The 16,817-nt window shown below is 42.2% G+C and overlaps 1 protein-coding gene across 3 annotated transcripts in view; it reads right to left on the reverse strand.

The window, feature by feature from the left end:
* ptprfa (protein tyrosine phosphatase receptor type Fa) overlaps nucleotides 1-16,817 on the reverse strand; it is a 516,187-nt gene that overhangs the window by 86,542 nt on the left and 412,828 nt on the right. For 2 of the 3 annotated variants that reach the window (XM_051711353.1, XM_051711351.1), the window contains 2 exons: nucleotides 12,229-12,261; nucleotides 11,548-11,645 (listed from right to left, as the gene is read on the reverse strand). In XM_051711353.1, the coding sequence (XP_051567313.1) occupies nucleotides 11,548-11,645; nucleotides 12,229-12,261 (131 nt within the window). The remainder of the gene's footprint in view (nucleotides 1-11,547; nucleotides 11,646-12,228; nucleotides 12,262-16,817) is intronic. The other variant, XM_051711352.1, reaches the window with a different exon arrangement.

A 16,817-nucleotide genomic window follows, 5' to 3' on the forward strand; every position in this document is an offset into this window, starting at 1 on the left:
TCAACCTGTGAAGCTCTGGTGAACTACATGCCCAAGAGGGTTAAGGCAGTGCTGGAAAATAATGGTGGCCACACAAAATATTGACACTTTGGGCTCAATTTGGACATTTTCACTTCGGGGTGTACTCACTTTTGTTGCCAGCGGTTTAGATATTAATGGCTATGTGTTGAGTTATTTTGAGGGGACAGCAAATTTACACTGTTATACAAGCTGTACACTCGCTACTTTACATTGTAGCAAAGTGTCAATTCTTCAGTGTTGTCACATGAAAAGATATAATAAAATATTTACTAAAATGTGAGGGGTGTACTCACTTCTGTGAGATACTGTATATATATATATATAAACTCAGCAAAAAAAGAAACGTCCTCTCAATTTCAACTGCTTTTATTTTTAGCAAATTTAATGTGTAAATATTTGTATGAACATAAAAAGATTCAAAAACTAAGACATAAACTGAAAAAGTTTCAGACATGTGACTAACAGAAATGGAATAATGTGTCCCTGAACAAAGTGGGGGTCAAAATCAAAAGTAATAGTCAGTATCTAGTGTGACCACCAGCTGCATTAAGTACTGCAGTGCATCTCCTCCTCATGGACTGCACCAGATTTGCCAGTTCTTGCTGTGAGATGTTACCCCACTCTTCCACCAAGGCACTTGCAAGTTCCCGGACATTTCTGGGGGGAATGGCCCTAGTCCTCACCCTCCGATCCAACAGGTCCCAGACGTGCTCAATGGGATTGAGATCCGGGCTCTTCGCATATGAGCAGTATGGCTGGTGGCATTGTCATGCTGGAGGGTCCTGTCAGGATGAGCCTGCAGGAAGGGTACCACGAGGGAGGAGGATGTCTTCCCTGTAACGCACAGCGTTGAGATTGCCTGCAGTGACAACAAGCTCAGTCTGATGATGCTGTCACACCACCCCAGACCATGATGGACCCTCCACCTACAAATCGATCCCGCTCCAGAGTACAGGCCTCAGTGTAACGCTCATTCCTTCGAAGATAAATGCGAGTCCGACCATCACCCCTGGTGAGACAAAACCGTGACTCATCAGTGAAGAGCACTTTTTGCCAGTCCTGTCTGGTACAGCGAAGGTGGGTTTGTGCCCATAGGCGACGTTGTTGCCGGTGATGTCTGGTAAGGACCTGCCTTATAACGGGCCTACAAGCCCTCAGTCCAGCCTCTCTCAGCCTACTGTGGACAGTCTGAGCACTGATGGAGGGATTGTGCGTTCCTGGTGTGACTCGGGCAGTTGTTGTTGCCATCCTGTATCTGTCCCGCAGGTGTGATATTCGGATGTACTGATCCTGTGCAGGTGTTGTTACACGTGGTCTGCCACTGCGAGGTTGATCAGCTGTTCTTTCTGTCTCCCTGTAGCGCTGTCTTAGGTGTCTCACAGTAGGGACATTGCAATTTATTGCCCTGGCCACATCTGCAGTCCTCATGCCTCCATGCAGCATGGTTAAGGCACATTCATGCAGATAAGCAGGGACCCTGGGCATCTTTCTTTTGGTGTTTTTCAGAGTCAGGAGAAAGGTCTCTTTAGTGTCCTAAGTTTTTATAACTGTGACCATAATTGCCTACCGTCTGTAAGCTGTTAGTGACTTAATGAACATTCCACAGGTGCATGTTCATTAATTGTTTATGGTTCATTGAACAAGCATAGAAAACATTGTTTAAACCCTTTACAATAAAGATCTGTAAAGTTATTTACAAAATTATCTTTAAAATACAGTGTCCTGAAAAAGAGACGTTTCTTTTTTTGCTGAGTTTATATACACTACCGGTCAAAAGTTTTGAAACTTTCACTCATTCTTTATTATTATTTTTTTCACATTTTAGAATAATAGTAAAGTCATCAAAACTATGGAATAACATAAATGGAACTATGGGAATTATGTTGTGACTAAACAAAATCCAAAATAAATCTAAAACTGTGTTATATTTTAGCATCTTCAAAGTAGTCACCCTTTGCCTAGAATTTGCAGAAATGTACTCTTGACATTTTCTCAACCAACTTCTTGAGGTATCACCCTGGGATGCTTTTTAACAGTATTGAAGGAGTTCCCATCTGTATGCTGGGCACTTATTGACTGCTTTTCTTTATTATTTGGTCCAAGTCATCAATTTCAAAAACTTTTTTTTTTAATTAAATTTTAGATTTATAATGAAATAAATTAATATGGTGGCACAATTATATTTTTGTCTACAAAACTGATTTCAAACATTTAAGCATACGTCTTCAGCTCAAAAGATTTTTAAGATCATGAGAAACATTTCGGTCAAGTGTTTCAAAACTTTTGACCGGTATATATATATGCAATCAAGTTTTTGACACTTAGGACAGTTGAGGGACTCATACACAACTATTCCACAAGGTGAAAACATTCATTGATGCTCAAGAAGACAGCACACTACTATATGCATACTATACTTAATGTAAATATCTCAAAAGCAGTATTAAATAAAAAAATATTTTATCTTTTATATTTGTATAAATTATGAATGTGGTGTGAACATTTATGAGACAAAGGGGAATGTAAACTTATATTCTCAACTATATATACTGTTTATTAAACCTCCGATTAATTATCAGCTGACTTCCTTTTCTTCTGCTTTCTATCTTGTTTCTGAACAGCAATCTAAATCGAAATTCTGTGATTTGGCATTTAAAAACAGCCATTTGGCTCCTTAATGTTTGAGTTTAGGAGCCAATGGCTCCTTAGTAATTTTTTTAGTCTAGAACCCTGAAAATTAAATAACATGAGAAAACTGTCCAGCAAACCTGAGCTCTTGAAAGAATGGTATACAGTATAATGCAGTGTTTCCCAACATTTATTCTTCCACGGCACACTTTTTACGACTAAAAAAATTCTATGGCACACCATTATCCCACATAGGCTAACCATCGTCAATATTTTTCCTTTTCAAGAACTTGTCAATGTTTTCTATCCATCTTAGTAGTGTGTTGTAATGTTTGAAATTCAGCTATGCAAAAAAAAAAAAAAAAAAAAAAAAAATCACATAGGTAGGCTACGCTGTGTGAGGTCACAGCTGGCAAGAGCACTAAATGGGTAATGAAAAAACAACAAATTTGCTTTTCTAATTTGTAGATTTGTTCTTGCAATGCTACAACAAATTACAGGGATGCAAACTCATGAGGCGCCAAAAAGGTAAGACAATCACTGGCCCATGAAAATTTTTTCTGGGGATATTTTTTTTTAAAGAATAAGCTAAAAGCACCAATTCCAGCTATTTTAGTGATTCAAGTTTATTCAAGTTTACAATTGTGCAGAATTAGCTGCAGAATAAAGAGTATTTTGGTGAGGCTTGCTTCTGTTTCACAAATTTGTTCAATTTTATTAACTGATTAGTTCAGTGACCCCTTCTGGAAATGTCACTAGGTGGCGACAAATGAGCGTCTTATGTGCTATGAGTGAGTCAGTGAATCATTTTGGTTCGTTCATGACCGAAATCTCCAAAGAGACTTTATAGTGTTTAAGCATTAAAAGAACAAAGCAGATCTATAGTCTTCAGTCTGATCATTATTTTTCATCCAAAAAGACAACAATAAAAGTCTAATAATAGTGAGTTTCAATAACGTCCTTACCTTCTCCTTTATTAAAACTTGCATGGCTACAAATCTACTGACTTCAGTATAAGAATTATAAACACAAAGAAAATCTATGGTATCATTTTCCTACAGTAGCCTATTTAAACTGCTAAGCATGGCTTTTATCAGAAAAGGCAACAATAATAGACAAATAATAATAATTTTGAGTTTCAAAAATGTTCTTTCGTCATTGTAAAGCGCATTTCACATGAGTTGAGTCGAGACGTCAACGCTCCGTTCAACGCCAGCGTCAAGCGCCGCATTGCCCTCCACATGACAAGAGTTGCAGAAAGTGTCGCAGAGGGGTGATTTTACGAGTTTGCCACATAAAAAAGAGGGAGGTGTGCACAGTAAACATTGAAAACGTGTATTTGGAAGAGAGAAATAAAGCTTGCAGTTGCTTTGATAGCAGAAAGTAATAAAAGGACTCGTTTATGTTTAGGTCTAAGCGTTTTCTTGGTGAATTTAAATTAGTTCAATAACTGGGGTCTCTGATATTCGTAAACGATAAGGTAATATTTAATTAAAAGAAATGAGACATTCAATATCTCTTCACAAATTTGGACAGTTTTTAAATATTTCTTGTTGCTTAGTACTCTCAAAGACATTATTGGTAAGCAAAAACGTGCGTAAAAAACACTTTAGTGAAAAGTGGCGTCACTTCATAGACTTCAGTGTAGTCTGCAGTGCTGACGCGAGTCATGTGAAAGACCCTTAACACGTATAAATATCAGTCACTTTTGCACATTAATCATTGCTCTTCACAATCACAAAAGTGACCGATTATGGTTTGGATCCCTGAAATTATAATTTTTTTTTTCATGCATTTATTTATTATGTGGAATTTGATAATTTTCCACGGCACACCTGACAATCTTTCACGGCACATTAGTGTGCCGCGGCACAGTGGTTGGGAAACACTGGTATAATGAATACACTGAAGTATACGGCAAGCTACTTTTTAGAAGTTACTGTTGTGAATTGCTCACATTTAGACAGTTAAGGATATCACGTTAAGTGTAGCACATTTTAAGACGATGTATATTTCTCAACGCAAGTTATGCATTCCGATTAGCACCTAACTTAGTTCAAGTTCACCTGTCCATTCCCTTCAAAAGCCTTCGTCAAAGAACATTTGCACCAGAGATTTAGTTGACCAGATTAACAATGAGTTTGAGATTTCACGATTGTGTAATCTTTTAGAACAGATCTGGATTAGGCTGAAACAGCACAACTAGGGGCTGTTCAGACCAAAAAAATAAAAAATAAAAATAAAAAATAGAGTAGCGCAACGAATGGAACAGAACGCAAGTGTCTTAAAAATGTAGCATAGATGGAAAAAGTGTGTCCGGTGTGAACAACCTCTTAAGGAGCACCCACAGTTTGTTCCCTGACCGTATGATGCATCACAGAAATGTATTTAGCAAATAAACTAGGTATCAATGAACAGAATTTAAATTCAACCTGGTCTCATAGAATAATGTCTTTATGCCTATATTTTTGCAAAATGCTTTTTTGTGGCACATTGTACGTATTGTGACAGTTTTCTGGTGAAATGAACACTAGCGGTGCTAAAACAATGACTTTTATTCACTTTCACAAAAATCACAAGAAAAACAGCAGACTATCCGCTCATAAACACTTTTCGCCCTGTTCCTCACACAATGCTCTCTTATGACATTATTACAACATATTTACTATCGCGCATAACTTGTAAGGCGATACATTTTAACGTTTGCATTACATAAATAACTACATTTACTAGCTTGCTCTATCACGATTAAATTGCACGGTAGCTCAACTGATAGAGCGTTGCACTTGTGATGCAAAGGAAGAGAACATGAATCAACATGTGAGCCGAAAGTGTCATAGAGCAGCTTCAGCAGTTGCGTTTTTCAACCCACATTTGCATTTATTACACTATCGGTTAGGTTTAGGTTTAGGTCTAGGGTAGGGAGTTTGATTTTGTTGATTTAATACTCAATAGAGCATTTACCTTAAAAAAACTAATCTGTTTGGGGGAACATTTAACTTATTAGGTGATAAGAGTTCTTTTATACTTTTGAACATATATAATAAGTTAAAACATTTCAAAAGTATGAAAGAACTCTTATCACCATGTCGTAAATGTAAGTGGAGATGCAGCTGTTTAAATATCTGTTATTCATTTCAAAACTGCATCTAAAACTTCTCTTCAACCTTACAGATTACTTTACCCATTTCTTCAGTCTCCTGTCCTATAATTAAAAATGTGCAGGCATGTAGATGTAGGTCAGATGTAGCACAAAACACATTTGCACTGTTTTCTAGCTACAGAAGTCATTTATAATAGATCTGCTCTCCTCCTCTCATTGTCCTGATTTATCATTGTAGAAACACAAAATATTTCATACAAATCTCTTGTAGGACGTCAACAAGCAATAATCCCTCAGTGATTAGTTCACCCAAAAATTAAAAAAACCAAAAAATAAACAGCATTTTGGTTTGAAACGACATGAGCTTTATATCTGAATCACTTTTAAAGGATTTCTGATACACCTCACATCATTTCGGAAGCACTACCTCATATTAGTGCCCGACCGATACATCGGTTCAGCCGATATTAGCCTTTCACCGATATATCGGTATCAGCGTATATTTTACCAATATGCACCGATATGAAAACTTTTTTTCAGAACATATAATGCAGAAAACAATGCTATAGAATTGGTGTTATAGCATAGTTTGTCCACAAGAGCGCGCTCCAATTCCATTGTTTACAGAGCTGACTCTGAGCTGATGATGGGTCTGCAGACAGGGCGGAGTTGTGCTGTGTCTCGGTAAGTTAACTAGTTTGTGAAATACATACTGGAAACTTAAAACAATGACCCCATCATTTTCCCTTTTCAATATAACTAATATAACATTAACCTTGTCCCTGACAACCATGTCACTCATCTCTGTTTGCTGTTAACCAGCTATAGTTTGTCAGTGCAGTCAGTAATGTAGCAGATTGAAAGGTAAACATCAGAGCATCTATTTACAACTGCAGACAACGGGTGCGGTGGTGGATTGTGTCAGATGAGTGTTGATTTCATGCTATGCTGTTACCTAGTTGGTGAGACACGATGCTGGAAAGTAAAATAAACAACGTCCGTCTTTTACTCTCCGTGACAACGAGCTTATAGCTAACTAGCTAATCAGGTAGCTACTTTCATTGTTGTCAGCTGAGTGGAAGCTAATGAGTAAACATGTATTCACCAAACTGTTTTGTTCAGGATTCACAGTTTGGTACCCCCTTCAACCGAACAATTCCAGTTGTTGCATTTATAAAATGTAATATTTAAAAGTCTGGTTCCCTATCTGTCACTCACTCGATGTTGTGTCAATGTAGTGACACTAGGGGTCACTCTTGGGAGTGAATTTCAGCGGCTTCTCCCTCCTCTGCACTGGTGCACTGCAGAGAACGCCCCTTGGTGCTTCGGCAGAAAAAAGAGAGTATATTTTCTGAAAGAGTTTATTTCTCTAAAAGAATATATTTCTCTAAAAGAGTGGCACACATGGAACGTCTTTTTAACGATGTCTTTCCGATGGTGTGTTATTCCTGGTTGCGGTCGTTATCTCTCAACTTCGGATGGTCATGATCGCTGTCTTTTGTGTCTGGGCGCGACCCACACGGAGGCAGCGTTCATGGATGGTTCATGTTCTCACTGCGAGAACATGACCATGGCAACGTTGCGGTTGCAGCTTGCTTTCATAAGGAAGCATGCCACCCCAGCGGCTCCCCGTCTCGGTCCTTCTACCTATGGGTATGAGGCCAGCGTGGTTAGCACTGGGGGCGATTTGGGGACCCCAATGGGATCGCCTCTGCAGGGTATCCCCCCGTGAACCTCCCATTCCCCAGCACGCTCATCTGCCCCAGTCGGGCTTCCGGATGAGTCCGCCGGCTCGTCTCATGGCGAGTCTGGCCTCTTGTTAGGAGCCGACGAAGATGATGAGCTCTCGAGCGCAGCATCAGAGAGCAGGCTTGTCCAGTTGGACGCAGAAGCCTCAGCTGGGCTCCCCACTTTGGGGACGATTGCCCAGTCACAGGCTGATGCAGAGATGATGGACATGCTTTCCCAGGCGGCCGCGACCATCAGGCTAGAGTGGAACCCTCCAGTCTCACCTGAACCCTTGCGGCTCGATGATTGGTTCCTGGGCTTGTGGCGCCGCTCAAAGCAGCCACGCCCTGCTCCAGTGCCTTTCTTCCCAGAAGTGCACGAGGAGCTGACGAAATTGTGGGGGGCACCTTTTACTACCTGGTCCCGATTCCTCAGTTCCCCCGCCCTCACCACCCTCGATGGCGGGGCGGCCAGGGCTATACGGCGATTCCCCCGGTGGATAAGGCGCTCGTGGTGCACCTATGCCCGCAGAGAGCCGCCACCTGGCACGGATGCCCAAAACTCCTGTCCATGCCCTGTAGGTTCATGTCGTCCCTGATGGCTAAAGCCTACAATGCTGCCGGACAAGCCGCCTCTGCCCTGCATGCCATGGCTCTCCTGCAGGTCCACCAAGCCAAGGCGCTAAAAGAACTGCACGAGGGTAGTTCCGCCCCAGATCTGATGCAGGAACTGCGCTCGGTGACTAACCTCACTCTCTGAGCGACGAAGGTCATGGCGCGGTCTCTCGGGCGGACGATGTCCACATTCGTGGTCCAGGAGTGCCACATTTGGCTCAACCTGGTCGAGATGGGTGAGGCCAACAAGACACGGTTCCTTGCTGCCCCCATTTCCCAGGCTGGCCTATTCAGCGACACCGTCGAGGGCTTTGCCCAGCAGTTCTCGAGGGTGAAGCAGCAGATGGAGGCTATCCAGCATATCCTGCCCCGGCGCGGCTCAAGATCCCGTACCCCGTCTGCTCGTCGCAAAGGGTGTCCCCCTGCGGACGCCACCTGTCTCACAGTCGGCTGCTAAGAATCCACGGAGGTCGTCAAAGTGCCCCTGAGACGGGCAACCCAGGGTCAAAGAAACCCAGTCATCTGGAGCTGGTAAGAAGACCACTCCATCCCCCGGTGGAGGGCCGGGTGGAGAATATTTAATTGCCTTTTTGTTTGATTTTGCTGCATGTCCAAGTGGCTGCGGTACACAACAGTTCAGCAAAAGAGTGGTTTCCTTCTTCCCTGGGTTACATACCCAGTATGCACGGTCGTCAATACACCTACCGTCTACGGGTTTTTCCTTGCAGGATTGGCGCTCCAGCGGTGGTCTTCCCGCCCCTGAGCACCCAGCTGTGGCACACATCTGCTCCCAATATGACAGTCTCCACAGTCTCTTCCTCCCCCGTCCCAGCCTGTTCCGGGGTTGGTCACAAGGAGCCAGGTAAGTGCTTCGATGTCCCTAGACTCAGCACGGCCACGACGTGGTGTGGCACCTCGAGCTCCGCCCAGCCGCGAGGCCCCACCTGCCGGTATGTCTGACGACGTTGTCCCCTTGGTCCCCCTTGCACGGAACTTTGATGCGTGGCTTGCGCTTTCCAATCCGTTGCGATGGCTGGTCCGGACCATCCGACTCGGCTACGCGATTCAGTTCGCCAGGCGCCCGCCCAAGTCCAGTAGTATCCACTTCACCTTGAAGGACGAAAATGCTGCTACCTTGCGCACGGAGATCGCTACACTCCTACGGAAGGGCTTTTTACAGCACCTACTTCATCGTACCTAAAAAAGGTGGTGGGTTGCGGCCAATCTTGGACCTGCGAGTACTGAACCGGGCTTTACACAGACTCCCATTCAAGATGCTGATGCAAAAACACATTCTGGTGAGTGTACGGCATCAAGATTGGTTCCTGAAGGACGCATACTTCCACGTCTCGATTCTACCTTGACACAGACCCTTCCTGCGGTTTGCATTCGAGGGTCAGGTGTATCAGTACAAGGTCCTCCCTTTTGGCCTGTCCTTGTCTCCTCGTATCTTCACAAAGGTCGCAGAGGCAGCCCTTGCCCCGCTAAGGGAAGTGGGCATTTGCATTCTCAACTATCTCGATGACTGGCTTGGACTTGGTGCTCTCACACCTCAGCCGACTAGGGCTTCGGGTCAACTGGGAAAAGAGCAAGCTCCTCCCGGTTCAGAGTATCTCTTTCCTCGGTTTGGAGTTGGACTCAGTATCTTTGACAGCGTGCCCAGTCGGTGCTGGCCTGTTTGAAGGCGTTCAAACAGAAAATAGCGGTTCCACTGAAACTTTTTCCGGCCCAGTACACATGCTAACTAAGAGCCCTGTTCTGGGGTAGGTGCTCCGCATGTGGTTGTTCCCTGTAAGGTAACCCCATGCGATGTATATCTTCTGCTAATTCGTTTCCCTGTTGACAAACTGTGTCTTTCTTGGGCAGAGCCCCTCTGCCACAGTCTCCATGTTTGTAGTAACTCCTCCCCCGTTGGGTAGGATCTACCATGAGACTCTCCACATGGTCGGCAAGACCATGTGATGTATTTTTTCCACTTAAATATCCCCCCTCTCTCTTGGGCGAGGTGTGGTCTCTGTGGTGTCCTCCCCTTGGGAGGGACACCCCCCGACTAGACCTGGCATCCCAGTCGGATAATCCCCCTTCCTTTTTAGGGAGTGGAAAAAGAAAGGGAAAAGAGGCCACGACTGAGTTAGCCTGTTTCTATCTTTGGGTAGTCGACTTGTCCCCAAAGGGCCGTTCGACGCTCATAACTATGTTGGGGGAGGTTACGTGTCGGCCTGGTGCGCTGGCTATGAGGCACACAGTGGTCTGCCCATCACACACTGCCAGTTCACGTAACACAGTTCAGACAGTTGTGGCGTTTCGTATACAGGGACCCCTAGTGTCACTACATCGACACAACGTCGAGTGAGTGACAGATAGGGAACGTCCTGGTTACTTGCGTAACCTCCATTCCCTGATGGAGGGAACGAGACATTGTGTCCCTCCTGCCACAACGCTGAACTACCCGCTGAAATAGCCGGACCTTGTCTCGGCTCCTCAGCATAAAACCTGAATGAGTGGTTGCGTACCAGCTCCTTTTATACCCGTATATCCGGGGGAGTGGCATGCAAATACCACTCGCCAATTTTCATTGGCCTTTTATCAAAGACCAGAGGTGTTTCGGGCTCCCAAGAGTGACCCCTAGTGTCACTACATCGACACAATGTCTCATTCCCTCCATCAGGGAACGGAGGTTACGCAAGTAACCAGGACGTTTTCCACCGTTGAAAGTTTCCCCTGAACTGAATACGGTGTAACACCGCTGCTTATCTGTTTATCTTGACTCAGCAGTATTAATAGAGTCAGCATATGACTGATACTTAAGAGTAATACTGATGTTTATTTAGCTATTTATTTATTCTTTATTTTAATGGGCAGCATTTGACTGATACTAAACTACTGATGTTTATTTAGTTTTTTATTTTATTTTTATTTATTCTTTATTTTAATGGTCAGCATTTGACTGATACTAAACATAACTGATGTTTATTTAGTTATTTATTTTATTTTTATTTATTCTTTATTTAAACGGTCAGCATTTGACTGATACTAAACATACAGTACTGATGTTTATTTAGCTATTTGTTTTATTTTTATTTATTCTTTATTTAAATGGTCAGCAATTGACATACTAAACATACAGTACTGATGTTTATTAAGCTATTTATTGTATTTTTATTTATTGTTTATTTTCTGTGTTCATTTCTAGAATTTGTTGACAATGTATAATAATAATGTCAAATATTCTTTCATAAAAATACCTGTTTAAGAAAGAAGCCCAGCTCTTAAGAAAGAGTAACTTTGCATAGTCATATCTGTGCAAAATCGGTGAAAAATCCACATAGAAAAGGTCTGTTGTCATTCCAGCTAAAAATGTATTATATATCGGCCACCATTTCGGTAATTGTTGACTTTTCCCTCTCTAAAATTGGTATCGGTCTCAAAAATCCCATATCGGTTGGGCTCTACCTCATATTCCTGTGAGAAGCGCAGGCCATCATTGGCTTTTAGCTGCTCGATGTGGTCAGCCAAAGCACAGACAGAAACTGGAGGGTGTTCCCGCATTCCTGCAGGGAAAAAAAGAGAGAATGAATCGATAACATATATATTTATCAGCTTGTTTTGTTTTGGTTGGCTGAATTGTGAGGAACAAACACAGTTTGGCTCACACAGTTTTACATTTTCTGAAAATAGGTATACTCACAGAAATGTTTGTGCAGTGAGGTAGCATGAAAAAGAGAGAGATTGAAGGCAAAAGAGAGAGAGCACAAAGCTTGATGCACCATGCTATGTGCTAAGACTAGCAGAAGTGATGTCAGCAGTGAATGGACATGCTCATTGGCTGGTCAAGGTGGCATAAGCTGTCCTGATACAACCATATTGGCATGTTAATGACATTGTGCACAGAAGGACAATGACCTGACCACATATTTCTGATAAAACAAACAAACAACGTTTATTATGTTCCCCACAGTCCTTATCTTCTGTAAGGAATGCTTTAGCATGTTTTTAGACAGACAGCCTGTGGAGAGGACATGAGAGATGGTGAAGCTGAGAGCAGCCAGTGTGGTGGAGTGGTCTTGATGGACAAGTGGGAGGGAGGTGGGGAGGTAATCAAAGATCATACAGCAAAACAAGAGTGAAACTAACTTGTAGTGTTGGGGCAGCTAAAGGCACTTGTACCTGCAGAGAGAAAATGAGGAGGGACTGTGATATCTGTCGTTTATAGAGGAGAGAACAGGAGAGGAGATTCCATTATTTGAAATTGTTTGGTGTGATGTAAATGACGCCACAACTGTGGGACAGTTTTTGAGAAATGTATTGAAATCATATACATATATATATATATATATATATATATACACACTATATTGCCAAAAGTATTCGCTCATCTGCCTTTAGACGCATATGAACTTAAGTGACATCCAATTCTTAATACATAGGGTTTAATATGACGTCAGCCCTCCCTTTGCAGCTATAACAGCTTCAACTCTTCTGGGAAGGCTTTCCACAAGGTTTAGGAGTGTGTTTATGGGAATTTTTGACCATTCTTCCAGAAGCGCATTTGTGAGGTCAGACACTGATGTTGGACGAGAAGGCCTGGCTCGCAGTCTTCACTCTAATTCATCCCAAAGGTGCTCTATCGGGTTGAGGTCAGGACTCTGTGCAGGCCAGTCAAGTTCCACACCAAACTCGCTCATCCATGTCTTTATGGACCCTGCTTTGTGCACTGGTGCGCAGTCATGTTGGAACAGGAAGGGGCCATCCCCAAACTGTTCCCACAAAGCTGGGAGCATGGAATTGTCCAAAATCTCTTGGTATGCTGAACCATTCAGAGTTCCTTTCACTGGAACTAAGGGGCCAAGCCCAGCTCCTAAAAAACAACCCCACACCATAATCCCCCCTCCACCAAACTTCACAGTTGGCACAATGCAGTCAGACAAGTACCGTTCTCCTGGCAACCACCAAACCCAGAATCGTCCATCAGATTGCCAGATGGAGAAGTGTGATTCGTCACTCCAGAGAACGCGTCTCCACTGCTCTAGAGTCCAGTGGCGGCGTGCTTTACACCACTGCATCCGACGCTTTGCATTGACTTGGTGATGTATGGCTTGGATGCAGCTGCTCGGCCATGGAAACCCTTTCCATGAAGCTCTCTACGCACTGTTCTTGAGCTAATCTGAAGGCCACATGAACTTTGGAGGTCTGTAGCGATTGACTCTGCAGAAAGTTGGCGACCTCTGCGCACTATGCGCCTCAGCATCCGCTGACCCCGCTCTGTCATTTTACGTGGCCTACCACTTCGTGGCTGAGTTGCTGTCATTCCCAATCGCTTCCACTTTGTTATAATACCACTGACAGTTGACTGTGGAATATTTAGTAGCAAGGATATTTCACGACTGGACTTGTTGCACAGGTGGCATCCTATCACAGTACCACGCTGGAATTCACTGAGCTCCTGAGAGCGGCCCATTCTTTCACAAATGTTTGTAGAAGCAGTCTGCATGCCTAGGTGCTTCATTTTATACACCTGTGGCCATGGAAGTGATTGGAACACCTGAATTCAATTAATTGGATGGGTGAGCGAATACTTTTGGCAATATAGTGTATATATATATACACAGGTGCATCTCAATAAATTAGAATGTCGTGGAAAAGTTCATTTATTTCAGTAATTCAACTCAAATTGTGAAACTCGTGTATTAAATAAATTAAGTGCACACAGACTGAAGTAGTTTAAGTTTTTGGTTCTTTTAATTGTGATGATTTTGGCTCACATTTAACAAAAACCCACCAATTCACTATCTCAAAAAATTAGAATATGGTGACATGCCAATCAGCTAATCAACTCAAAACACCTGCAAAGGTTTCCTGAGCCTTCAAAATGGTCTCTTAGTTTGATTCACTAGGCTACACAATCATGGGGAAGACTGCTGATCTGACAGTTGTCCAGAAGACAATCATTGACACCCTTCACAAGGAGGGTAAGCCACAAACATTCATTGCCAAAGAAGGTGGCTGTTCACAGAGTGCTGTATCCAAGCATGTTAACAGAAAGTTGAGTGGAAGGAAAAAGTGTGGAAGAAAAAGATGCACAACCAACCGAGAGAACCGCAGCCATATGAGGATTGTCAAGCAAAATCGATTCAAGAATTTGGGTGAACTTCACAAGGAATGGACTGAGGCTGGGGTCAAGGCATCAAGAGCCACCACACACAGACGTGTCAAGGAATTTGGCTACAGTTGTCGTATTCCTCTTGTTAAGCCACTCCTGAACCACAGACAACGTCAGAGGCGTCTTACCTGGGCTAAGGAGAAGAAGAACTGGACTGTTGCCCAGTGGTCCAAAGTCCTCTTTTCAGATGAGAGCAAGTTTTGTATTTCATTTGGAAACCAAGGTCCTAGAGTCTGGAGGAAGGGTGGAGAAGCTCATAGCCCAAGTTGCTTGACGTCCAGTGTTAAGTTTCCACAGTCTGTGATGATTTGGGGTGCAATGTCATCTGCTGGTGTTGGTCCATTGTGTTTTTTGAAAACCAAAGTCACTGCACCTGTTTACCAAGAAATTTTGGAGCACTTCATGCTTCCTTTTGCTGAAAGATGCTGATTTCATTTTCCAGCAGGATTTGGCACCTGCCCACACTGCCAAAAGCACCAAAAGTTGGTTAAATGACCATGGTGTTGGTGTGCTTGACTGGCCAGCAAACTCACCAGACCTGAACCCCATAGAGAATCTATGGGGTATTGTCAAGAGGAAAATGAGAAACAAGAGACCAAAAAATGCAGATGAGCTGAAGGCCACTGTCAAAGAAACCTGGGCTTCCATACCACCTCAGCAGTGCCACAAACTGATCACCTCCATGCCACGCCGAATTGAGGCAGTAATTAAAGCAAAAGGAGCCCCTACCAAGTATTGAGTACATATACAGTAAATGAACATACTTTCCAGAAGGCCAACAATTCACAAAAAATGTTTTTTTTTTATTGGTCTTATGATGTATTCTAATTTTTTGAGATAGTGAATTGGTGGGTTTTTGTTAAATGTGAGCCAAAATCATCACAATTAAAAGAACCAAAGACTTAAACTACTTCAGTCTTTGTGCACTGAATTTATTTAATACACGAGTTTCACAATTTGAGTTGAATTACTGAAATAAATGAACTTTTCCACGACATTCTAATTTATTGAGATGCACCTGTATATATATATATATATATATATATATATATATATAGTTAGTGTACTTGTTAACCAAGTAGACAAAAGTGTCAGTGAAGAGCATGCTTGAAAAGAAATATGAGACAAGTGATGTTCAAAGAAAACAAAGAAAAATCAATATAAATACCACTTGAAATTTTTATTGGGCATCATTTTCAATTATGATGTAATTTTGCCAAATTACGCAAAAAGTGTGAAAATATTATTTAATTGTGTTTATTTAGGATGCATAAAGTGTTAGCTATGACATTAGCCTAAGCAATGCAAAGGAGTATGACATTTTATTTAATGTTTTATTTTTTTTTAAACAAAACTTTACTTTATAGAAGTTCTCAGTGCTAAAAGTGCCCAAAGTTAAAGAAACACCTGAGAATGAACAAAATAAATGACTGTTAGAGGGGCAACTCTGCTTCATTCTACCCCATTCTCTCAGTTTCTTTGGCCCACATCACCCTTCCAAAGGATCGGAACTCTACATCTGAATGGCACTTTGTCATCCTCTGGTTCACATGAAAGCTCTCTGGCTCAGAAATCAAGGTTGTTTGGATTTGAGCATATGTCAACACAACAGGAGGTTGAAATGGCACGTTTGTGTATTGCATTATTTACTGTTACTATGAGTAAGAGGCCTAAAGTATAAACTAGAATGCATTTGCTATCTGTCAAGGATATCTTTTCAAACATTCTTACTTTCATGTTTCCCTGAAAAGAAGGCAAACATGAACATTAAAAACTCTAAAGGTAAGAGATTCTTTTTATTCTTCCATTTTTCAAAGTGTCCTGAAGCTTTTTGAGACACAATTTCTGAACTTTTACAAGTAAATAATAAAAAACAACACTGGTTGTCTGGTTCCCCAGTTCCTCATATTAAGATTTCCCAGGCAAAGAAAATCAGTTTTCATGGCAGGGAAGTTGGCATGAATATTTCTCCTAGTTTTGCCAATGGAAACATCTTGTATCTGTGGACTGTGTGCTCACAGCGGAACAATCTGACACAAGAACATGAGTCACTTTGCAACTGAACAAAAGCAGATTCTTATTGAAGTCATCAAAATGTCTGTGCGTTCAGAAATATCCCTTGAGAAGGAGAGATAAATAGAAAGAGAGACAGACAGAGAGAGGTACAAAGTGGAAAATATGGATGGATTGGAGGAAGAAAGATATAGATTTTCTCCTGTGAATCATTCTGTTTAATTTTTTCAAAGCTCAAAGTTCAAAGCTCAGTCTGAACAGAATGGAGGAATATGATCTGATAGTACAGCATCTATGTGTGTGCGTGTTTGAGATTAGCTGGCAGGTTCTACTCTTTGGTGTGTCCTTCACCTGACACTGAGGATCTGTGTCTGTGTCTGATCTGTTTTGTCTTCACACTGAAGCATCTGTTTAACTTTACATCCATAAATCCAGCAATCAGTTTTCTCTTTCTGACATCTCCATCCAAACAACCCAAAACCTAATTTATTTTGTAGAAACTTACATGCTGGTCTGCACAAATCCTGTCCAGATCATATTTTACCCCAAA

The sequence above is a fragment of the Myxocyprinus asiaticus genome, chromosome 12, assembly GCF_019703515.2.
Source record: "Myxocyprinus asiaticus isolate MX2 ecotype Aquarium Trade chromosome 12, UBuf_Myxa_2, whole genome shotgun sequence".
Classification (NCBI taxonomy): domain Eukaryota; kingdom Metazoa; phylum Chordata; class Actinopteri; order Cypriniformes; family Catostomidae; genus Myxocyprinus; species Myxocyprinus asiaticus.